The sequence below is a fragment of the Phoca vitulina genome, unplaced genomic scaffold (genome assembly GCF_004348235.1).
Source record: "Phoca vitulina isolate PV1807 unplaced genomic scaffold, GSC_HSeal_1.0 scaffold11, whole genome shotgun sequence".
Taxonomy (NCBI): Eukaryota; Metazoa; Chordata; class Mammalia; order Carnivora; family Phocidae; genus Phoca; species Phoca vitulina.
This window is the reverse complement of record NW_022589714.1, coordinates 48,877,397-48,902,513: the sequence shown is the minus strand read 5'-3', so window position 1 is coordinate 48,902,513 and position 25,117 is coordinate 48,877,397. Positions and strand designations below refer to the sequence as shown.

At 45.1% G+C, this 25,117-nt stretch overlaps 1 protein-coding gene across 3 annotated transcripts; it reads right to left on the bottom strand.

Annotated features, from left to right (window-relative positions):
* Positions 1-7,033: 7,033 nt before the first annotated feature.
* Positions 7,034-25,082, bottom strand: VPS52 (VPS52 subunit of GARP complex). Of its 3 annotated transcripts, none has more exons than XM_032410043.1 (21): positions 24,996-25,082; positions 24,707-24,843; positions 23,787-23,871; positions 23,585-23,637; positions 23,327-23,402; positions 23,069-23,136; positions 22,590-22,765; positions 22,046-22,196; positions 21,648-21,748; positions 21,403-21,535; positions 21,202-21,259; positions 20,716-20,849; positions 20,080-20,235; positions 19,504-19,622; positions 18,986-19,109; positions 18,609-18,704; positions 18,383-18,490; positions 18,094-18,159; positions 8,488-8,599; positions 8,164-8,282; positions 7,034-7,962 (listed from the first exon to the last, which is right to left on the bottom strand). In XM_032410043.1, exons 2-21 carry the CDS (start codon positions 24,794-24,796, stop codon positions 7,816-7,818), a joined length of 2,172 nt encoding a protein of 723 aa, XP_032265934.1. In that variant the 5' UTR covers positions 24,797-24,843; positions 24,996-25,082; the 3' UTR covers positions 7,034-7,815. The 3 variants fall into 3 exon arrangements, with proteins under 3 accessions (XP_032265934.1, XP_032265933.1, XP_032265932.1); XM_032410042.1 differs by having other exon boundaries at positions 24,988-25,079; XM_032410041.1 differs by having other exon boundaries at positions 7,035-7,962; positions 24,707-25,056.
* Positions 25,083-25,117: the final 35 nt, after the last annotated feature.

Sequence of the window (25,117 nt, the reverse complement as noted above, 5' to 3'; positions counted from 1 at the left end):
TTTCGGTAGCAGCTGGCTGATACTTCCTATAAGTGGGATCTGGATGAGAAGGCTTCATTCCCTGAGATCACAGAAGGTTATATTGCTACGTATCAGGCCAATTATGGTTTCTCCAATGATGGCGAGTCTAGCCCTTCTGGAATTGTACAAAGGTATCAATGCTAGGGATGCAGAGGAACTTCTGCAAAGAAAAACCCCAAACCCACTGATCCTAAAAGGGGAGAGATAAAAGAAAGGAAGAATCAAGATGGTTTCATGTTGAAGAAGATAGAAACACAAATGTATTTTATGTCTGATTTGCCTCCAAACATTACAGTGGATGAATTGATACAACTTTTCCAAATCCTGCATTATTATGAGAGATCCTTGGAAGGAGCTCAAGGATACCAAGCTTTGCAAAAACAACCAAAGAGATCTTAAAGGAGATGGGCTCTGCTGTTACTTGAAGAGGGGATCTGCAAATCTTGCATTAACGCTTTCAGTAAAAATGCAAATTGGGGGTTGCAAAGTTCATGTCAAGGTTGCAAAGTGCCAAGCTGAAGGAAGAATATGATGCCTCAAAAAAGAAGTGCAAAGACCACAAGAAGACAACCTTCCACACCACAATTATAGCAGCTCAGCCTAGGTGTCTGCCCTCTGCAGGTCCTGGATGAGGCCCTGGGGCTGCAGAGCAAAGAATCAGAGAAAACTCAGAAATAAAAATGGAGACAGTGACATCTTCCGGGTAAAATGATTAGAAGTCTTCAGAAAGTAAAGGAGGAAAAAGAAGCTTGGAACGAGGGAAGGCTTCAGGGCAGTTAATCAAACCTTGGAGTAACCAGGAAACCCAGAGATTCCTTGAAGAATAGGATACAAGTGGAGATGAGGAAGAAATCAGGTGGTGTCAAAAGCAATTGCCAAAGGGCTCAAGCACAGGGGCATAGGGAAGAGCTGGTGACAATACCTACAGATGCTAAATTTGCAGGACTTATCCTGGACTATTAATGAGGCCAACCAGAGGCCAAGGACTGACCCCTGTCCTGTCCTTAATAGGCAGGTCCTCCATAGGATCTTGGGTTATAAATGGGAAAACAACATCTTCTCAAGTCTTCTCTGTGCAGACGTGGGGAATCTCCCACCTCCTGACTACTAGCCCCAGGCCTGGCCTATCCATATTCCCTTTAAGGAGCTGCTGTCTCTCCCTTTCCTACAGGTGATCTATACCGAGGCTCTGCAGGTACCCTGGTGAGAGCCCTAGAGCCTGAACGCTCCATGATCATCTCTGTAGCTATCTCCCAGGAGCAGTGTCAACATCCTCTGACTCTGATCCAGATCCTGAATTTAAAGTTGAACTCTGATCCTAATTCCATTTTAGAGACAATAGGATATAAACTCATGACGCCTTCCCTTCCCCAAACCCAGTGTCATATATATCCAAAGCATGTGAAAATACACAAACAGAATTTGACAAAATTAAATGAAAAAAAAAGAAAAATCCACATTCATAGTGAGTGACTTTGGCAAACCTTTCTCAATAACTGATAGAAAAAAAAACCACAAGGAAAAATCAGTAAGGATATAGAACATCTGAAGAACACAATTAACAACTTGACCTATTTGACAAATATAGAACACTTCCCCCAACAGCAAAAGAATCCACATTCTTTTGTATATCAAATTTTATTTACTAAAAATTACCCCATGCTATGTCACAGAACAAGCTTCAAAAAAACATCAAAGGATTGAAACCATTCAGTATATGTTTTCCAGGAGGGAGAAATCAAGAATAAAATAAGAAAATACTGAACTACTGAACTGCTCAGATGTCAAGCCATATACTCCTAAATAATCCTTGGATTATGGAAGCTACCACAATAGAAATTAGGAAATCTTTTGAATTGAGTAACAATAGAAAGAGATCAAAGATCAGAAATTGTGAGACACGACTAACAGTGTTTAGAGGGGAAGTTAAAGCATTGAGTCCATATGTTAGAAAAGGAGATAGGGCTGACAACCAATGATTCGAAATTCATCTTAACAACTAAAAAAAAGGTTAGCGTATCAAACTCAAACACAGCAAAGCGAAGAAACAGTAAAGAGGTGGCACCAATAAAATAGAAAAAGCAACATCCAATGAAGAAATTTGACAAAGTGGGGGCAAAAGCAGTGCCTTGTACAGAGTAAGCCCTTGATATGTGGCAGTCACACTATTGTCACTCAGGAAGGGTGGACACCGGGCTCACAGGCGGCTTGGATGCTCGCCCTGAAGTAGACTCGTCCAAAAGTTTGCAGATCGCTGAGGGTTGTGACGTGAGATTTGGGATGGGGAGTTTGAGAGAGGGAAAGAGAAGTCTCAAAAGGCTCTGGGGGGGTGTGTGTGTGTGTAACCTGGACACCGGTAAACTCCCGTGTGTGCAATGGCCAACCAACCAGGGTGAAGTGGAAGGGGGCAGCACCACAGGGACGAGTGTTTTGTCACTAACACTGTTGCAGAATGGTTGGTGCATGGGAACAAAAAAGTGAGTTTCAGTATTATCTTAAAATTGTCTATAGCACGCACCCTCTTGCTGCCTGCACCGGGGCAACCCTCCCTCCCTCCGTCCTGCGGTCAGTAAACTGCCGCCCGGGGGCGCATGTGAGTCAATAGTCCAGCTCCTCTCCCAAATTGGGAGAAGCCATGGCAAGTGAGGATTATTTTGCACACGCTAGCAGAGTTTTGAGCAGCATAGCTTTGTACAGGAGAGGTGTTTCCTATATATTTGATGAATGAATGGATAATTGGACCGAGTAATAATGGAGACAAGAAAATATGGGCATTTTGTTTAAACACAAAGAAAACCTTCCCAATTACTACGATTGTAAAATAATGCAAAACAGGACACTACACCATCTCATCGGAGCTCAAGGAGTTATTAACCTTTTTATGTTTGGAACCCCTTTGGCTGTGTGATGAAGTCTATGGAGTGTCAACTGCATAAAATAAAATACATAGGATTACAAAAGAAAACAATTGTATTAAAACACAGTTATCAAAATAAAAAATGTGTGGTAGATGATAAGATTCAGTGTAGGTATAACTACTATCATAACTATAAAGTAATAATGAGGGCTCAACGGGGAGCCTGCTTCTCCTTCTCCCTCTGCCTGCCGCCCCCCCACTTGTGCTCTTTCTCTCTCCCTGTCAAATAAATAAATAAAACCTTAAAGAAAAAAAAGTAATGATGAGGGGCGCCTGGGTGGCTCAGTTGGTTGAGCGACTGCCTTCGGCTCGGGTCATGATCCTGGAGTCCCAGGATTGAGTCCCGCATCGGGCTCCCTGCTCAGCGGGGAGTCTCCTTCTCCCTCTGACCCTCCCCCCTCTCATGTGCTCTCTCTCTCTCAAATAAATAAATAAAATCTTTGGAAAAAAAAAAAAGTAATGATGAGCACACATGACATTTTGAAATTTCTGCAACTGGAAGGTGATGTGATATAAAAACATCTGTGATTTCTATCGACAGTCACAGGTACTGCCAATTCTGCTGTCGTTTGTCGCTTACACTTTTCATTGGAGGAAATGCTAAATGTCAGTTCAAGGTTAGTGAAAATAAAATGCAATCTTTCTCGATCCTCATTCACAGAGCTTTAGGATCTTGGTTAAGGGCCCTGCATGGGAACCAGCGATGTCTGAGTGGAAAGGGAGCCAGGCCAGGAGACCATGTTGCTCCCTGCCCGTGAGCCTCGTGACCCTTTGTCCCTGCTACCTAGATCCTGGAACTGTCCTGGCTTCTGTCTTTTCCAAAGCCTGCCTGTTCAGCTTTTCCTTCATGTCTTCCAATAATTTACTCTTACTTCTTAGAATTAACTTGTTATTTCTCTACAGACAGCTACTGACATAGTCCCACAGCTCCCAGCCTGGAGTCATGAAACAAGAGGTGAGTGTGGACAGAGAAGGTTCAAGTCACTGAGTGGCTGTGTGCTGTTGGGACTCATTTACTTATTCAAGCATATGAAACAGAAAGAACACCTCCTCACGGGGCAGGTGTGTGAATTCAGTGAGATGAAAGGTCTACTCTATGAGATCAAGGACTTCGATTTAGTCTCTGCTGAATCCTTTCAGTGCCTATCATAGAACACAGAAGGGGATCAATAATATGCTTTGGCTTAATGAATACTGTATCTGAAAGACTCAGGGAACTCCAAAATGTAACATGAATTGCTGTACCCATTATTCCCAGGATAAAGAGAGCTGACATCTATTCTTCCCCCTCAAAGTTTGCCTTGGGCTTGCTTTTTCCTTCTTTCCTTGAACCTTTACCCCAAACCTATGTTGGAATCCAGCTAATTTTCCTGCTTCCCCTTATGATTGATTTCCTGAAATCAAAAAAGCCACCCTTCTTAAGTGGAGGGTGGGTGGGTCAATAATAGGATGAGGAGGAAGGAGGACGTCCCTTATTTCTTTTGTCCTCATTCAATAGTCCTGAAATTGATGCTGGAATGGGCACCCCCATTTTGCGCAGATATAGAGCTGTTAAACACTAAGTGTTTACTAGAGAGCCCCGGTAAGAAATAACTGAGGGCAAGCCGAGGGTACAGAGGTAGAGAAATAGAGGGAAATGCTATTTCTTTAAAAGACAGAGATCCCTGAGCAGCGTTGGAGAAATTTGAGGGGCAGTGATGTTCACCAGAAGTTGAGTTTCAGGCTGGAGATCATAAGATTCTATCTACGCCAAAGGGTTTTTAGGCTGGGGCACCTGGCTGGCTCAGTCCGTAGAGCTTGCAACTCTTGATCTCGGAATTGTAGGTTTGGTCCCACCTTAGGTGAAGAGATTACTTAAAAAATAACAAAATCTTGGGGCGCCTAGGTGGTTCAGTCAATTATGCATCAGACCCAACTAGGCTTAGCTCTTGATCTCAGGGACATGAGTTCAAGGTCCCCCCCACCCTTGGGCTCCACGCTGGGCGTGGAGTCTGCTTAAGATTCTCTCCCTCGGCCCGCATGCACTCTCTCTCTCAAATAAATAAATAAATAAAATCTCTCTAAAAAACCATTCTAAAAACATCTTTTTTTTAAAAAAGATTATTTATTTATTTATTTGACAGAGAGAGACACAGCGAGAGAGGGAACACAAGCACGGGGAGAGGGAGAAGCAGGCTTCCCGAGGAGCAGGGAGCCCGATGTGGGGCTCGATCCCAGGACCCGGGGATCATGACCCGAGCCGAAGGCAGACACTTAACGACTGAGCCACCCAGGCGCCCCTAAAAACATCTTTTTTAAAAGGGCCGGGGATAGGCTGAAGGAAAAGTCCTTCAGTTGTTTCAGTGATGGAAGCTGGGGAGAAGCTTCGCAGCCGCCGCCAACAAGACTAAGTAGCTGGGAACAACGCCATCTCCTGGTCGATGCTGCCCCCTGGAGGTCGATATGGGTATCGCGGTTCCCTTTCACGCAATTCTGTCGCATCGGGTCCTGAAAGACTGCTGGGTAAGCGTTCTTAGGGATCCCCGGCGAGATCGATGTCCCCGAAAACTGTGCGCTACAATAAAACGTGAATGCCTTCCGGTTCCCTAAACAAGAGCCTCCCCATACTCCAGCACTGCCCCTCAGTGAGCCCTGCAAAATAACGCGCTTATCGGTCGTCTGAATATTTGCGTTCCGGGATGGACAGAAGTGGCCTGTGCTAAAATCAAAGCGCCTGCCTGCACAGTCCTTCTCCCATAGGAGCATTGTTGACTTTCGATTAAGTCGCCTGTCTTGAGGAAGTCTTCCTCGCGGGGTATCAGAGGCCCCTTTCTGTGGGGAAACTGCTCTTTGTCAAAACAGCGTGCACCTCCCCTATCCCAGGTCCCAAACCCTGAGCGAACCTTCTTCCTGTGCACCTCAGGCTGAGGCCGGAGTCGGGTCAAATGTGAGCACTGCATCCCCCAAGGTTGAAAGTTAGAACTGGGGGAGGGGGTAGGTGGGCGAGGAATGAGAAGCGAGAAAGGAAGGCAGAGGGACAGAGGATTCCCGGGGCAAGCTTGCGGCCCTCGGAGCCCAGCACACCACCACCCAGCGCGCCGCAGGCCTCAGGGAATGTCTGGGGCAGAGTCAGGCAGGGTAATACTGGAAGGACGCCGAGAGCAGGGAGTTGAGTGGCCGTGACGCCGGCTGAGGTCAGTTAAGGACACTGCCCTGATTCCGCCCCTGAGGCGTCTGGGCCAGTCAGGAGCCGCCCACAGTTCCCTCCCCCCGCCATCACCCAGTTCCCCACCCCCCGGCACTTGGGCCTCGGGTGCCAAGGTTCTCAAAGCAGAGGAAGCAACTCTGACGTCTGGCTCCCAATCAGAGCGCGGCTCTCGGAGATGGGCGGAACCCAAAGAAGGCGGGAGCGGGAGAAGGCGCCCCTCCCGCCACGCCCCCACCCCGTGGCAGCCAATCGGGAGAGCCTGCCAGCCAGGGCCGTTCCAACTCCGCCTCCCGACGCGTCCACTTCCTTCTCACCGCCCTCCGGCGGAGCGGACCCGGACCCAGCGCTTGGCAAACTCGGGGCGCCTTTGAAGACCCTTCCCCTCCCTGCCTCGGCGACTGGGCCCGCATCCAGAGGGCCTAAGCGGGGGGCAGAATTCATTTTCCTTCCGTAACTCGTTCGGACCTGGGAAGGAATGCTCAGGCCATAGGGGAGAAGGAAACATCCCCAAATTATCATTTTCTCCGGACTGCCTGCGCCTTTCCCCTAAAGACTTAAAGGCGCCTCCGTGTCTCTCCGGTCTAGAGTCTGAGTTCAAATGAGGTGTACAGGTGCAGCAGGAAGGCCCCAAGTCAAAACACAGAAATGGATGAAATAGGCATTCTGGAAACCTGTCCTACCGCTGCCCCTGTCCTACCCCTGCAAGGGCTGTGCCAGCCACAACCAGAGGAGCTAAGAGCTGATGTTGTAGGAGAGGAGAGAGTCCCAGGGTCAGCTCGGTGGGGAGGGATGCAAGGAAAGCCCGTGTTGGGGAACCAAGGTAGCCTGTGGGACAGTGCCTGAGGCTGCACAGCCATGTTCCCAGCCCTTGAGGCATTTGCCATTTTATTTATTTTTTGAGGCATTTGCCATTTTAACCAGAGGCCACCTTCCTCCATCAAGTTGGTTACTTACGAACTAGTCCCCTCCGTGAAACCAATGGAGCCATTTCTTTGGCCTGAAGCAGCTAGAGGTTAAAGGTTACTATCTGTACCCCTTCTTTCTGGACACCCACCAGAAGGGAGGTAAGCCCAGGAGGTAGCCACAGCCAAAAGGTGACCCTGGAGCAGAAATGGGGGCCACCTGAAAGTCCCAGGAGGAAGGAGATGGGAAAAGAGTGTTATGTCATATTAAATATTTATTGTTTTCTGCAGACTGGGCTTGGAGTAACTCTCAAGCCAGGAGGGGACTGGTTAGTGTTCAAGTTTCTGAGATCTTAGGTCAAAAAGCTACAGAAAAGAAATCACTGAGTGGAGGAAAAAAAATGACTTGCCTTGCCACCAATTCCAAGAGTTGAGGCTTTGCGCCTCAGGACACGATGACAAGAGTTGAGTAAACCAGATATTGAGACAGTGAAGGTTTTACTGGGGGAAGAGAACTTGGGTGCAGGGGGTGAGGGGTGGTGAAATTGGGAAAATGATAAAGGCTGTTTTGGAAGCCCAGGAGGAAGTGGTCCCAGGTTTCAGTATACCTGAAAACAAGGGGATCCAGCTTATCCTGATGAGGCAGGGTCTGGAGAATGAAGGCAGGGTGAGGCATGTCAAGGACCTGGGAGGCAGGCGGAAAACCGGTAAGGAAACCCCAGGTGAAGAGTCTGGGACGGGGTACAGAAGTCCATAGAGAAGGCCGGTGGATCCCAGGGTCCAGCACATCAGAAGTTAGGCTTGTGTTTCTTGAGCTCCACCATTAGGTGATGAATGTTGATGAGCTCAGCCCGGGCAGGGAGAGCTCGGAGCTGGGGCTGAGAGAGCACCCGGTGGAAGCGATGATAGAGCTGGATCAGCTGGGTCAAAGCTCCCTGGTCAGAGAAAGTCATGGAAGGATCAGGCTGTGGGGTGGTGGTGCTAAAGATGATGTTAGGAATCAGGCTAGGGCTCATCCAGAACTTTGGGCATGCTGGATATTGAAGATCAAGGGTCACCTGGACGATGCTGAGCCCAGGGAAAACCACTAGTGATGGGAGTTGGGAGGGGAGTGAGGCCCGGGAGCTACAAGTCACCTGGATGATACTGGTTCCATTTCTGAAGTTGGTGAAACTCCGCATTACATCCTGACTCAGAGACTCCACTGATGATTTCCAGGAACTACCAAAGCCACGGATCAGCTGAGTAACCCGGGCTGATGGCAGGAGGAAAAAGGGAGGGTGTCAGAGGAGGACTTGGCTAGGTGATCTTTGACCCCTAAATCCTCCACAAGGCACAGCCCTCCTCAGCATCCAACCCCATTTTTCTGCTCTACCCCTCCCCGTGGAATCTGCATCCTCTCATTTTTCTTTTCCACTCCCCTTACCAATGACCCCACCACTACCACATCCTCTTCATACCTTCTTCCCCTCGAAGTCGCTCAGCCTGTCCACGCTCAATCAAAGCCTCAGCTTCCTTCACAAATGCCACCAGACCCCCAAAAGGGGGAGACAATAACTCTTCAATGAATTCCTGTAGAAATAAACACACACACATACACAGAGTCAAGTGTCCTGGTGTCAAGAGATTTCCCCACTTCCGGCATCATGACTGACCAGCTCCTCAGAATACTCCCAGAGCAAATTATATACTTGAAGACACCAATGGTCTCACAAGAGGTGGGGGAAATCTCCAAGGAGTCCCCCCTCTTCAAAAACAAAAACCAAAAAACTAAACTTGAGCTAGGAGCAGAGCAACGAGAAATTGGGATCAGGGCCGGAACCAGAGGGGTGGGCAGCTGGGAGAGGCAGGGCTGCCAGAAGGCAAATGGCCATGGCAACTCTGCTCTCTGGAAACCGAGCCTGACGCCAGATACAAGTAGAGAGGCGGAGCCTAGGTCTCTCGCGAGAGCCTCAAAGGGGTGCTGATGTAGATGGAGGTGGATTGCATCTTTCAGCCACTGCAAAAGCAGAGGCAAATCCTCTTGACAGATAAATATCCTCAACCCCATTTTAGGCCCATATGACTCCCCCTGACTAAGATCGAGCAATGACCTCAAAGATCGTCAGACACATAAGAAAGGAAACTACTATGAGAGGCAGGAGACAATAAGCAATGGACTCAGACCTCCAAAGACTGCCAACATCAGAACTGTCAGATATATAGTGGTTGTGCGTTCTGTACGAAACGTTCAAAGAATTAAAAATATAGACACAAAGATGACGACTCAAGATTAGGAATGGACAGACTTGAAACAAAATGAAATTTTTAAGAAATGACTTAAAAATTTTAAATGTTTTTAACTTTAAAAAGTCAACAGGTTAAACAGCAGATTAGAAATACCCAAAGAATGGTAACACCTAATTGAAATTTATAATTGAAGAAATAACTTAGAATGAAGCACAGAGGGATAAGGAGATGGAAAATTTTTAGACACTGAGAGGTACAGAAATCTAATTTGTGGATGTAGGCAGTGAGCACCGATGGCTACTGACAGAAAAGGAACCAAAAAGACATTATGTGTCCTGATGGAAGTACACACCACTAGCTCTCAATTATCCTGGAAAAAAAAAAAAAACAACTGCAATCTGATCAAACCTTTTCATCTAACTACACACTTATGGGGAAAAGAAACAGTTTAGCCACACCATGGAATGTGATCCGCAAACTCCAGACTGTATGTTATTCTACATGACAAATGACTCAGTGACTGTTTCTTCCACAGAAAGAATACTGAGGAGGGGAGCAAAGATGGAAGGGTACTCTATAGATTATAAAGAGACATATGTATGGACCATACATGGGTGCTGATTTGAACCATAAAAACCATTTATGAGAGGGGCGCCTGGGTGGCTCAGTTGGTTAAGCAGCTGCCTTCGGCTCAGGTCATGATCCTGGGGTCCTGGGATCGAGCCCCACGTCCGGCTCCCTGCTCAGCGGAGAGCCTGCTTCTCCCTCTCCCTCTGCCTGCCACTCTGCCTACTTGTGCTGTCAAATAAATAAATAAAATCTTTAAGAAAAACATTTATGAGATAACTGGAAAAATCTGAATACTAGCTCTTTTAAGTGAGATCATTTTTTTAAAGTGTAGTATGTTGTGGTTTTTAAAACACATTCTGATACAGGTGAAGTGATGATGTATGATTTAATTCCAATTAACTGGGGGTGGGGCGCCTGGGTGGCTCAGTTGGTTGGGTGTCTGCCTTTGGCTCAGGTCATGATCCTGGGGTCCTGGGATCGAGGCCCACGTCGGACTCCCTGCTCAGCAGGGAGCCTGCTTCTCCCTCTCCCTCTGCCCCTCCCCTTGCTTGTGCTCTCTTTTTCTCTCTGTCAAATGAATAAATAAAATCTTTAAAAAAAATAACTGGGGGGCAGGCACGGAAGGATAAGCAATGAGCGCTGATAGAGATGAAATAAAACTACCCACGAGTAGTTACTGACTGAAGAAGATCTGTGATGGTACCTGGGGGTGCCACCCCTGGGGGATGGCACCTGGGGGGTCCACTATGCCATTCTCTATATTAGCATGTGCATTCAAAATTTCCCACAATAGGGGCGCCTGGGTGGCTCAGTTGTTAAGCCTCTGCCTTTGGCTCAGGTCATGATCCCAGGGTCCTAGGATCAAGCCCTGCATCGAGCTCCCTGCTTGGCGGGAAGCCTGCTTCTCCCTCTCCCACTCCCCCTGCTTGTGTTCCTTCTCTCGCTGTGTCTCTCTCTGTCAAATAAATAAATAAAATCTTTAAAAAAAAATAAAAAATTTCCCACAATAAAAAGTTAAAATTGGGGTGCCTGGCTGAGTCGGTAGAGCATGTGACCCTTGATCTTGGGGTTGTGAGTTCAAGCCCCACATTGGGCTCAGTGGGTTAGGTGTCCAGCTCTTGATTTCGGCTCAGGTCACCATCTCAGGGTCATGGGATAGAGCCCTGTGTGGGGCTCAGGGCGGAGCCTGCTTGGGATTTCCTCTCCCTCTGCTCCTCCCCCACCCCCCACTTTCTCTTTCTAAAAATTAAAAAAAAAAAAAAAAGTTTTCCACTCTTCCCACAAACCATCCATTTACATTCACTGAAGGACATCAGGTAATTAATATGAGACTGGGGAGACATTCCCAAGAATGGATCTTTCTATAATTGAGGGATCTTCATTTGTAATATCACTTTGAACAGAGATTAAATAACCAAATTCAACCTATTCCAGTTGCCCAAATGCAATAACCCACTCTTAACAATGTAACAGTGGGGGGCACAGGGAGTGTACTGCAAAGGGAAGTTCAGCTAAGAGCAATGAACTGTCCTGTCTACCACAGTAGCCATGACTCACATGTAGCTATCAATCACCTGAAACGGGGTTAGTTGTAACTGAAATATGCCGTAAGCATAAAATATATGCCAGACTTCAAAGACTTCATATGGGAAAAAATTTAAATAATTACCAACTTCTTATTGGTTATATGTTGAAGTAATGATATTTTGAATACAGCAGCTTAAACAAAATATAGTAAGTTCATTCCATCTATTTCTTTTTACTGTTTGAAAGGTAGCTACTAGAAAATTTAAAATTACACGTGGCTCCTATTTGTGGCACATACTGTATTTCTATTGGACAGCAGTGGTCTAGACTTGGAAGCTTTCTTTATGCTATCAACTAAAAGAGAATGTTTTGGGAAAAAAAATTAAAAAAGAATATTCTGACAGCTGAGGAGCTGACCAGAGGGAAACAGTGCACTGGGCTTTGGCCAGCAATCTTTCCCACACACAGTATCAAGAAGCAGCCCAGCAAAAAGGACTGAGAGCACTGATGCCAGGTGGCTCTCTGGCCAATCTCACAGCACCTCAGCTGCTCTCAGCAGAGCCCTCTGGTTTAAGGGAATTGCAGTTCTGAAGGCAGAGCTGACATTTCCTCTGGTCACCTAACTGCAGGCGAGGACAAGTTTTCTTTCTGGTCTTCTTACATGTTTATTTTACTAAGAGAGAAGAATGGGAAAGTTTAACCTAAAACTAACCCAACCCCAGAAAGAAAGAAGAAAGAATGGAGAAAAAACAATGTTGAAAAGATACGGCTATGAGGGGTGCCTGGGTGGCTCAGTAGGTTAAGCGTCTGCCTTCGGCTCAGGTCATGATCTCAGGGTCCTGGGATAGAGCCCTGCTCGGCGGGGAGTCTGCTTCTCCCTCTCCCTCTGCCCCTCTCCCTGCTTGTGTTCTCTTGCTCTATCTCTCAAATTAATAAATAAAATCTTAGAAAAAAAAATAAGGCTGTCAATTTTCCCAAATTAATGAAAAAGATAAATTCAAAGACCCAGGAAACACAAGATACCAAACAAGATAAAGAGAAATCCACATCTAAATATACTGTGGTAAAACTTCATTATACCAAAGAAAAGAGGATCTTTTAAGAGCAGTCAGAAGGAACAGACTGCCGTTTCTAAATGTTGAGAGAAAGTAATTTAGAATGTGACAGTAAGCCAGCAAAACTATCTTTTTCTAACAAAGATAAAATAAAGGCATTTATATAAAAACAAAAATGAAGTTTACTGCCAACAAACTTTCACCGAAATATTTCTGTAAGATTTACTTCAGGAAGAAGAAAAATGACCCCAAAAAGATAATTTGAATTTTAAAAAGGAATAGTAAACTGGGAAACATGCATGGAAATCCAGATAAAAGCTGTCACTATAAAATGGCAACAATTAAAAGTAGAACAGAGGGGCGTCTGGGTGGCTCAGTTGGTTAAGTGTCTGCCTTTGGCTCAGGTCATGATCCCAGGTTCCTGGGTTCAAGCCCTGTGTAGGGCTCCCTGCTCAGAGGGGAGTCTGCTTCTCCTGTTCCCTATACCCTCCCCTCCCCAGTCCCACTGGTGCTTCCTCTGTTTTTCAAATAAATAAATAAAATCTTAAAAAAAAAAAAAGTAGAACAGAAATAAAATACTGGTCACTAATAGCATGGAAGGCAGAAGGGGGAGGAACGACTGGAGCATTAAAGTATTTTCAATGTTTTAAAGTCTACATATGTTTGGGAGAGCGGTTAAATATTAGGTTTAAATGTCAAGCTAAATATGCAAAGAAGTATTTAAAGGACAAATGCTAAAAGAATGGAATATGAAATCCAAACAGAAAAAAACACAGTGTGGAGTCTGTTTGAGATTCTCTCTCCTCCCTCTGCCCATCCTGCTTGTGAGTTCTCATGCTCTCTCTCTCTCAAATTAAATAAATAAATCTTAAAAAAAAAAAGAAAACTAAAAATGGTAGAAAAAAGTCCAAATGTAACATTAATCATCATAAAAATAAACAGATTAAATCACAAGTTAAAAGGCAGATAACCCAATTTTTTAAAAGTTCCAGCTATATGCAATTTATAAAAGACTTAAAATGTAAAAACATAAAAAGGCTGAAAGTAGAAGAATGGAGATAAGTTAACAGGCAAATATTAATCAAACTAAAGCCGACAGAGCTATGTTAGTATCAGACATAACAGGCTTTAAGACAAAATTATTAGAGCTAAAGTGGGTCATTATATCGTGACAAATACTTCAAGTCACCAATAAGATCTAACGATTCTAACCTTTTAGGAATTTAGATAAAATAAGCTGAAACTATATAAAGCAAAAGTTGATAAACTGCAGTGAAAAAGTGACAAATCTATAAATTTCAAACATATCTCCCAACTATTGATAAGTCAAGCCCACACAAAAATAATCAGTAAAGATGTACATAATGTGAACAATACAATTAAAAGGCCTGGATCTCCACACTTAGCAATTAAAGAATACATGTTCTTCTCAAACACACATGGAACATTTACAAAAGTTGATCATGTAACTGGCCACAAGTGAATCTAAACAAACTTCCAAAAATCAGCACCAAAAACCACGTTCTCCATCCACAATGCAATTAAATTAGACATTAATAACAAAAAGATAAATAAGAAAACTACTTCTGGAAATTTTAAACACTCCTCCAAAAAAAACCTCATGGAGCGAAGAAGAAATAACTGAAATATACAAATTCTTAGAACGGAATTATTTTATTTTTATTATTATTTTAGAACTGAATTATTTTTAAAACGCTACATATTCAAACCTGCAGAATTCAATAAAAGCAGTAATCTGAGGGAATTCCATTGTTTTAAATCTTCAAGGATGCTTTTGCTGGCAAGTTCTATGAAACCTTTCAGGGAAGAGATCATTTTAATCTTAACTCTTTCAGAATAGAAACAAAAATGGTACACTTCCTTTCCCCCTCCTTCTACAAATCCAGTATGACTTTGGTACCAAAACCATACAAGGATACTACAAGAAAAGAAAATCAATGGCCAATATCACCTATGCACAAAGAAGCAAAAATTCTAAATGAATTAGACCAAATCCAGAATTGTTTAACATTCTAAAATCTACAAATGTCATAAACCATAAAATTGATAAAGAACAAAAGCCATATAATTACCTCAACCATTGCAGAAAAAACACATATTCTTAATAAAAAATTCAATGATTTTAATAAATAACAACTCTTGGCATACTAGGAATTGAATACCAACTGTTGGTGAGGATGTGGAGAAAAAGGGACCCTCTTGCATTGTTGGTGGGAATGCAAGCTGGTGCAGCCGCTATGGAAAATAGTATGGAGGTTCCTCAAAAAATTAAAAATAGAATCACCATATGATTCAGTAATTCTACTACTGGGTATTTACCCAAAGAAGACAAAAACACTAATTTGAAAAGACATACGCACCCCCATGTTTATTACAGCCTTATTTACCATAGCCAAGATACGGAAACAACCAAAGTGTCCATTGATAGATGAACAAAGATGTGGTATGTACATACAATGGAATATTAGCCACAAAAATAAATAAAATCTTGACAGTTGCAATGACATGATGAATCTAGAAGGTATAATGCTAAGTGAAATAAGTCAGCCAGAGAAAGACAAATACCATATGCTTTCACTCATATGTAGGATCTAAGAAACAAAACGAAGTAAAACAAGAGACAAACCAAAAATCAGAATCTTAAATACAGAGAACAAACTGGTGGTTGCCAGAGTGGGCAGGTGGGGGATGGATGAAATAGATAAAGGGGATTATGAGTACACTTATCTTGACCACTGAGAAATGTTCACATTTGTTGAATCATCATATTGTACACCTGAAACTAATATAACACTGTATGTTAAATCATACTGGAATTTTAAAAAATGAATTACTGATATGTAATGAAAAATAGTAATAATAATAACTTGGCATACTAGGTATTGAAAGGAATTTTCTTAACCTGTGAAAGGGTATCTATAAAAAGCCTATAAAACAAGACTATAAAAAATTTTCTTAACCTGAGAAAGGGTATCTATAAAACAGCAATATTACTCTTACTGGGGAAATGACGAAAGCATTCCTTTTAAAATCAGGAAAAGATAAAGGTTCTCACTATCATCACTTCTACTCAATTATTCAACTTTGTGCTGGAGGTACCAGCCAGTACAGTAAGAAAAAGACATAAGAAATTAAAGACTTAAGGATTAGAAAGTTAGAACTAAAATTGTCATGCCTATATAGAAACACACACACACACACACACACACAAACTCCAGAAATGTTATTAGAATTGTAAGTTAAGGAGGTGGCTGGCTATATGGTTGATATACAAAAACCAATAGCATTTCTATTGGCAGTTCAAACAACAAGAAAATTTCTTTCTAAAATGATAATATTTAAGTATCAACAGTTTATTTAAAGGACAAATTCCAAAATAGATCAGAAAGCCTGAACAACCAGAAAGTAAAAACGTGGTAATTATTCCTAGTAATTCCTAGTACTCCTAGTAATTATTCCTAAATAAATGTGGATTTATTCCTAATAGGAATAACTACAGTAACAACTCCTAGCACACTAGAGACTGAGAAGAATTTTCTTGACCAGATAAAAGGCATCTACGAAAACACTCACAGCAGCATTACTCCTAATGGGGAAATGATTAAAGCATTCCCTTTAAAATCAGGAACGGGATAGGGGTTCTCAATATTACCCTTCAACTCAACTGCTCAACATTGTCAAAGAGATCCTAGCCAGAACAGTAGGAGATCAAAGATGTAAGAAATTAAAGGCAAAGGATTAGAGAGGATTTATTCACTCCTAGGGGGTGAAATCTGCATATTACACCTGCCTAAGAATAACTGACAAAAGATCTGCAATGTCTTTGTGCTGAAAATTACAAAAGGTTATCAAAAAACATTATAGAATATCTTAAAAAATGGGAAGCCCATGTTCATGGATGAGAAGTTTCAATATCACAAACTATCAATTTTTCCAAACTGATCCAAATTGATCAATGCAATTCCAATCAAAATCCTTAAAGTTTTTTCAATGTGAAAATTTACAAGCTGACAATAAAATTTATATGAAAAATCAAGAGGCCAATAATAAGAACCTCCTGAAAAAATTAGAATTTGCATAATTACAAAGCATAATTAAAACTGCACTGCAGGTTAGACAAATTGATCAATGGAATAGAACAGAGGCAAGACATACATCTTTATAGTTTTCTACGTAATAGAGGCACACTGTAGATCAAGTGGAGAAAGAAAGGGATTTTCTATAAATGGTTCTGTGCCCATTACTATCTATATATAAAATATTAAATTAGATTCCTACCTCACATCATACACAAAACCAATTCCAGGTAAATTTAGAGCTTAAACATAAAAGAGCAAAATTCTGTAACATTAAGAAAAAAATGTAGTATATTTTTCTGACCTTGGGATAATACGAGATTTCTTAAATGAGACAGAAAAATCAAGAAAAGATCAGTAAAGTCAATCATATTAAAATTAAGAATTTGTCCACCATAAAACAACATAAAAAAATAAAAATAAAAAATAAATAGATAAAGCACTGAAAGATATCTGCAACCTATCAAAAGATTGGTTTCATAAATATAAAAAAGCTCTTCTAAATCAAAAAGAAATACAAATAGCCCAATTTTAAAAAGGTCAAATGCTATGACAGATATTTTACAGGAAAAGAAAAATCTGTATGACTTTTGAACATTTGAAATGATGCTCAATCTCATTAGTTATCAGGAAAATGCAAATAAAGACCCCCCAACAAAATACCTACCAGAACGGTAAAGATAGTTTGATAATACCATGTGTTGGAGAAAATATTGCTCAGTGAGAATTCTTACACATTGCTGGTAAGGGAAAAACTGGTATACCACTTAGGAAAACAATCTGGCAGTGTCTCATAAAGTTGATTGCCGGCAAACCCTATAAGCAACTAGCCAATGCTGACTTCAAAGAGAAATTTTTATAAAACTTATCTCCATCTACATGCACTGAGACGTAATTGTTCACAAAACAATTCTCACAGTAGCAAAAAACTAGATAATCCAAATGTCTACCTGCAGAATACGTTATATTCACACAACATAAAATTATATAAAGTGAAAAAGAATAAGCTGCAGCCATATATAATAATATGACAATGTTGGAAAAATTATGCATGAAAAAAATCCTGTGATTGCTTTTATGTCACTCAAAAATAAAACTAAATGGGGGCGCCTGGCTGGCCCAGTGGGTAGAGCCTGCAACTCTTGATCTTGGGGTCGTGAGTTTGAGCCCAATGTTGGACATGGAGGTTACTTTAAAAAAGTAAATAAATAAATAATAAAAAATCTTAGAAATAAATAAATAAAACTAAGTAATCATCATTTTGCCATACTTAAAGGCGTATTTTTAAAAGCAAGAGCATGGTAAACACAATATTAGGTCGAGAGATTTAAAAGAGTGACAGGCAAGGAAATGGGTGAGGAAGAATTCATTGTTTGATGCTGGTTATCGCCAAGGTATGTGGGGTGTTCAGGGGCACACGTACCATTAAAAAAAACACAAAAGAAAATAAAGCAGACCAATAGTTCCAATTCTGTGTACCTGAAGCCCTCTAAGTGCCACTCCCTACACAGATACACACACACACACACACACACAGAACTGAAAATAGCACACGAGACTGTCCCTCTCTTCTTCCCCACTCCCCTACCTGTGTCCGAGCATTGAGCAGCTGCTGGAAACTCTCAACCTCCTTGCTGTCATCTGCAGCCCGCTCCTAAGGGAAGACAAAGGGAAATCTCAAGTGTGGGGAAAAGCAGCCCTTCACTTCAGGATATCCTCTTCCTTCCCCATTTACTGTACTTGGCCAGGCAATGGGCCAGCCACCAAGAATAATACATGAACAAGACCAACATCATCCCTGTCCTCCCGGAGCTCACAGAGCAGTAGGGGAAGCCAGACTCTCTGGGTAGGGAGGAAGGGAGACATGGTGTCTGTACCATCAGCACACCCAGCATCATGTCATAGTTGTTGATCAGGAACACAAGCTGCTCCTTCCTTGAGGAGAACTCGGCTGCCACTCGGAGGACAAAATTCTCTACTTCCACCTGGAAAAGCCAGAAGGAAGAGGAAAAGCCACGAGGAGGCAGGAGCACATGGCCCTCGTCACACTCCAGGCCACTGCCACAGCCTAGCCGCCGGGAAGTCTCTCCTGCCCACCCTCACCTGTAGCTGTCCCAGCAGCTGCATTGTCCGTTCGTTGGGAATTGTCTGATTGATGCTGACAAGAGCAGACGAGAACTCTGCGTATCGGCGTGTGATCTGGGGGAGAGAAAGTGGGAAGAAAATCACATCGGCCCCCTCGCCCAACCAACACAACCTCCCAAGTCCCTAGGAGCTAGCCAATCAACCTCTGTGACTCCCACCCCCAATCCCTCTACCCAACGGTGCCCGAGTCACCCTGCCCCTAGACTGCCCCCCACACACAGTGTGCCCAGTATCCAGCCAGGCCCACAACACAACTGGGAACCTGGCCAACCCCCACAGTGAAGCTAAGAGCCCTGCCTTTCAGGAACCCCTCTGTTACCCTTGCCCTCTCTCACATAGTGGGGCCGAGTATCCAGCCCCCCAAGGCGCTGAGGGTCAGTGCTTCGGACACTCTGGACATTCATCTCCAGGATCAGCTCAAATCGTGGCCACAGCAAGGCAAGCACCTGCTCCCAGTACCTGCAGGCTTAATCAGAATCAGAGATCAGCTGGCAAGAAATGGGGGGGTATCATGATAAGCACTGGGTGACACATGGAATTGCTGAATCACTGTATCATACACCTGAAACTAATAGAACACTGTATGTTAACTAACTGGAATTAAAATAAAAACTTAAAAGGCCAAAAAGAAATGTGGGGGGATGGTGGTCGGGTTTCTGTGGGGGAACCCAATTAACAGCTGAGGGCTGGGGGAGGCAGGACTGGTATGAAAGGTGAGTCAGAAAGCAGTACTGTCCCCAGGCAGATGAACGGGAGTAAGAGTCAGGGTGTCGGGTCAGTAGCAGCCCAAGGGTCAGGGCAGGGTCATGTAAGACCAAGGGTTCAAGGGCATCAAGGACCAGAGCTCAGTGACCTGTCCAGGGCAGGAACATCCCTCTTCGCTGCAATGTTGCGGAATCGGAGGACGATGTGGATACAGAGAAAAACAGCAATGGCATCGTAGCAGTCCGTGAGATAAGACTCCAGGTGTTTCTATGATTCAGGGACAGAGTATTGGAAAAGGATGTTTGTTACTCTGTCCCCAGTGGCTATGGACAAATGCACGTGTTCCTCTGGGGATGCAGCACTGGGAGGGAAGGGAGTGAGCTCTCGGGAAATGCCCCCTCCTTCCCTGTCCACTGGCCACTCAGGTGGTCCTGCTGCCTTGCCCATCAGGATCTATGCTCACAAGCCCATCATAGTAGAAGTCAAGGCTGAGCACCATTTCGGGGGCCCTTAGTTTTCAGATGCTACTGCCTGGGTGTGGGTCAATAGTAGGGGTAGCCTCAGGGACCCCAAGCTTTGAGGGTTTCATATACTCTGTACTAGGCTTAGACATTTTAGAATGAGGGGGTCCTGGTTTCGGTACCACCAGAGCTATGACCCCACTATGGTGCTGCAGAGGACTGAGGACAAAGGGATCCAAGAGCACAGGAGCTGGGGATCTTACCAGGGTCATGCCGAGTGTGCGACCCATGACAGCATGGAAGAGGTCGTGTGCAGCCGAGCCAGACACAACGAAGAATTCACAGATGAAAAGATATTCACGGCAGGAATTGTCTAGGAGGGCGTAGTGCTGGCTTCGGAAGAGGGCCTCGAATGGATACTAGGATGGGAGAGGATGGGAGAGGTGAAAAAGAGAGACAGAAGGGATGGACCCCCAACACTGACTCCCATAGATATCGCTGGAAAAATCAACAAGCCTGGGTAATAAGAGCTCAGGAGGCCCTTCCCATCTAACCCAAATACAGGCTGTGAAGGAGCACCCTGAATGGGTACTGAAATGGGGAGGGGGATGAGGGGCACAAGAGAAGAACCCACCCCCACCTGCTGTTACTATGCCACCCACCTCCACAACCTGCCTCATGACATTCCCCTCAGCCAGTCTCGCCCTCTATCTGTCCTGAAGTCAATGGTCTCAACCCTCTTCCCATCACAGAACACTTGGGTGACCCAAGAAGGCCACTCCCAATTCTAAGGGGATTGATACAGGGGACTGCAGGGTGGGGAGCTTTGCCTAGAGGTCTGGCCTCCCCCCACCCATGCTCGGCATCCCCTCATGACTGACTCTTGTTCCTTCTCCTACCCTCTGTTCTCCCCGCTGGGCGGTGTGGGGCACCAGGATGGGGGCCTCCAGTTCAGTGGGGGAAATGACAGAACCACGGGTCCCCAGGGTGAAGATGGTGTTCCTGCTGCGGAGGGAAGGCTTCGAGAAGAATCGTGAAGGGTCAGAGTCAGGGAAAACAATAAGATCACAACTGTAACAAACACAGAGGCTCAGTACCTTCAGGAATTGCAGGCAGCCAGACACAGCCTAGATGTCCCTCCTTCCCAGTACCAGGGCCCCACTCCCCCTGACACCTGGGAAAGGACTTCAGAGAGCTTCTACCCTCCCTGACATCATATGCAAAACTATGTGTCAAAAAGGCATGTGACTTTTTCTGGGGAGGGGGGCCATAGCCTTTATCACATTCTCAAAGGTTTAGGCCCCAGAGAAAAAGGCAAAAAGCAGTGTCTTTGAGGCACCCTCACTGTCAAGGACTAGTAGGTGGGTTCCTCAGCTCTAGGATATCTTTCTTTGCTGTATCTTCTACACCCATTAGATCATCCTTTTCAGCAACTTCCTCGTACTAGGAAAAAAGAGAAGAGAGAACTGGTAACCATCTCTTCCCACGGTGTGATAAGAAAATTTTTTTCCACTGTCCAGTCTTGACCAGGTGTGGTCCCTCTTCCCAGACCACGTGCCTAGGAATGCCTCTCTCTTTGGCCTCACCTGCACCTTCATGAGCCGCCCCAGGTAAGAGCGATAGTAAGACAGGTAGATCTTGCTCAGTGTTTCCACATACTCATCCCTGATCTCCTTCGCTGTTGCTCGTTCATTGCCCAGCAGAAACTGATAGAAGAACCTGGGGGGTGCCGGGGACAAGTCAGTCTCCCTGCCTCCCCCAAGAAAGCAAACACTACACGGGCGGCTCGACAGCTCAGAGGCCATCCCGAGCGCTTCCTTTGGGCAGTGACCTGTACTTCAGCAGGGCCGTCTGGGGGATTTGATAGTTGGTCATTGGTTTTCTGAAGGAATAAATTTTCTGAAGAATAAACTCTCGGATCTTCGTCACCGCCTAGATGGGGGGGGGGGACCAAATACAGGGCATTAAGCTGCAACCTTATGGCTGTTTGGGAAACAGCAGGGGAAGTGCCACATGTTAAATATAGGAGGATGGAGGGTGGAGAATACCTCTTTGGTATTTCTGAAAATTTTCAGGGGAACCCAGAGACATGACGATGAGCTCTGCCAGGGAAAGGCAGGGTGAAGTTCTTGGGGACGGGCTACAGGGCGCACTGCCAGGGAAACCCAGGTTGAAGATGTCAGGGAGGCTGGTTCTAGTAATCTCTGGGGTATCATTCCCACCCCTCACCTTGACCCGGAGCCGGTCGAGTATGCCTCTGACATCAGCGCAGGCTGCTGTCCCTCTACCTTCCTGCTCTCGGACTGCAGCTGCCTTGGCGTCCAGCTCCTGCAACTGCTCCAGGAACCTGGGCTCTGTCACTGGCGCCTCCAGAATTGCCCTGGGTAGCAGGGGCGGGTGGAAGGGGTTAGGAGAGAGACCTGGACATTGCTAGACCCCAAACCCCATCCCTTACATCCAGCCTGTTGCCTCTCCCTTCTTATGCTGAATCATGTAGTCAGGATGTATGTACAAAGTTTTCTGTTCCTGAAACCTCCCCTCTGTCTCATGCCCATGAGCCTTGAACACCCCCCCCCCAATAAATGCCCAACCCTGGATAACTCCTAATCTTGGATGCCTAAAGCATACATCAAGGTTGAGTTGTCAACCCACCCATCAGTTTCTGGAAGGCGCTTGATGACCTGAAGCCGGAAACCCATGTGGTAAGTAGGGGAGGTCACCCTAGGCCATCTACCTGCTATAGACATTGTAACTCTTCAAACTGGCAACTCACGTGATCAGAGCAGAGGGCACTATCAGACCATCGACAAGTTCCCCAAGTTTTCCCCGAACTGCCTGGCGGTTTCGAAGCCGAATGTTCATGGCTCCTGACTGTTCCTGCAGTGTCCGGATCTCAGAGCTGATAGAGCTGAGGTCACTCTGAAAAGCTCCCAACATCTGCTCCATGCGCTGGGGGGAGGACAGAAGATGTTGCTGGAGCGCCACAGGGTTGGCAGGGGACAAATGTGCCACCTAAGTTTATTGGTGAAGTCTTCAATATCAGTCCCTGAGGGTAGCAGGTGATGAGGTAAGAGGTGCCCCAAAGGTCACTGGCAAGTAACATTAGTATGGCACTAACAACAAAAGAGGCTGCCGAGGTCATCCTGAAAGTGAATCTAACTATCCCCACCTGAGGCTGATGACCTAAAGAATGACACCAGAGACCACGATCTGGCTCAGGGTTATTAGGGGTCACAGGTCATGGTTACTAACCTCAAGAACAGCATCACAGGCTGTGATCTGGTTGTGCAAAGATGCTATATTCTCACTCTCTTGGATATCTGACCCACAAAAAGTCAAGGGGCCTCACCATAAAGTTGGAGATTCTCAGACCTGCAGGACCACTCCAATTTTTCCCTGCGATGACAGAAACCTCAGAGAGAAGATGTCAGCCCCTGCTGGGCTGCCTGCACCATGCTCCACAAAACCCCTATTTTAATAACATCACCCTTTTTCTCTACTGGAGGATACAATCCCGGATGGATTTCTGCTCAATCTGCTGTAGCTCCAGCTCAACCTGCTTTGAATAGTGACGGAGATCCACACCCTGGGAGAACGTAAACACAACAGGTTAGGAGAAAGTCGCAGTGAAGAGATACTGGGACAGGATAACAAAGGACTAGAGGATAAGACACCAGGGTAATATTATAAAAGCGAGACTGTTTCCTTTTTTTCTTCTTTGAGGGGAGGGTAAGCAGAGGGGCAGATCAGGATAGCAGAAAGCCTCACCGTTTTAAGAGCTTCCTTTACTAACTCATCCTCCAGATTTGCCTGAATGTGAACTGGAAATAGAAGTTTATCGTAAGGGTCCAGCTCCACAGCGCCCTCTCCCGCAAATGAACATCTGTACACCAATCCCTGCCTTATTACTTCCAGCCCCCATGCCTCTCAAATCAGAAGCAGTCTGCATCCACGTCGTACCATCACTTACCATCCACTTCATCCAGGATGAATTCATCAGAGGAGATGTCCAATTCTCCAAGTTGTAATGGCTCCTGAAGACCAGGACCACCCCCCTGAAGAGGGACAAGTTAATGGGAAAGGACAAGGAAGAGAGAGGGAGAACAAATATAATGGGATAATCCACATACCTTCAGGGAGTGGGGGAAGGTGGGGACAGGCTGGGATTTTACTGAGTTAAAAAATTCCAAGAATTTCACGCTGTACCCAATCTACTACTTGGGGCTTCTGGATAGGGAATATGACAAAGAGACTTGCAAGCCACCAAGAGAGTAGAGGTGTCCCAATAAGAAAAATCAGGGGTTGCAGAGAACAGAGCAGAACTTACAGTTGAATGTAGGATACCCAGACTCCTGCTATCCTAGGAGTTTTATCACAATCCCTGTGGAGATCACTAGCCCTTCTAGAAATGTCAGCTAACAGTGTTTACCTGCGTGCCAGGTACCATCTTTCATACATCATTCATCTAATCATAACCAACGATCTATATGGTTAAGTCTTACTAGTTCTTTCACCTTATAGGTGTGGGAAGTATGACACAGAAGTCGGTCAACTTGCCCAAAGACACACAGCATGCAAGAGGCAAAGCTGGAATTAGAACCCAGGCAATCTGACTATAAGCCATGTTCTTAACTACACTACACTGCTTCTCTATATTCTGCCGCAAAATCTGGAAGTTAATTGAAATTCTGCCTCTAAAACCTGACTCTCGGCCATTCTGATTCCCGCTCAGACTCAGGCCCGATCCCAAGAAGGGATATGGAAAGCCACACAGGTAGCATCACCGGTAGCAGCCGCGCCCCCACTCTTGTGCCTAAACTCAGCCCGGGCCTTTCTGACGCGAGGACCACCGGACAAGACTCCGCAAGAGAAATAGCCCCGCATTCTCACCAGCGGGCCCTCCTCTTCCTCCATATCTGAGGCCCCGGCTCGCAACATCAGCTCTCGGGCAGCTGCCGCCATGGTCGCAGCAGCGGCCATTCCGCGCAGCCTCACTTCCGGCAGCTGTCAGTCGCTGTGAGTCCGCCCTGCGGTGGACCAACAAATCTTAGAGGGTCTTGCAGAGCGCGAAACCGTTCCCAGATATTTGAATTAGGTTGTTGACTCCAGCCTTCCCCTTTCAGCCTAACCACTTCACCCAGCTGCAAATGGGAACTGGGCGTCTTACGCACAATCTCACCCCGGAACCTTTGTTGCTCTCACGCTCAAGAACTTTACGAACTGTAAAGAGACCGCACCGGAAGTTGTGGCTACCAAGAGAGATTCTCAGAAGTCGAACTGGCTCTGGCACCAGCGGTTTTC

Coding starts and splice junctions, on each gene's coding strand:
- VPS52 (XM_032410043.1), bottom strand. CDS start 24,796: ATGGCCGCTGCTGCGACCATGGCGGCAGCTGCCCGAGAGCTGATGTTG. Junction 23,403..23,584: donor TAAAGGAAGCTCTTAAAACG/GTGAGGCTTTCT, acceptor ACGTTCTCCCAG/GGTGTGGATCTCCGTCACTA. Junction 7,963..8,163: donor ATGGAACCAGTATCATCCAG/GTGACTTGTAGC, acceptor TTCTCTGACCAG/GGAGCTTTGACCCAGCTGAT.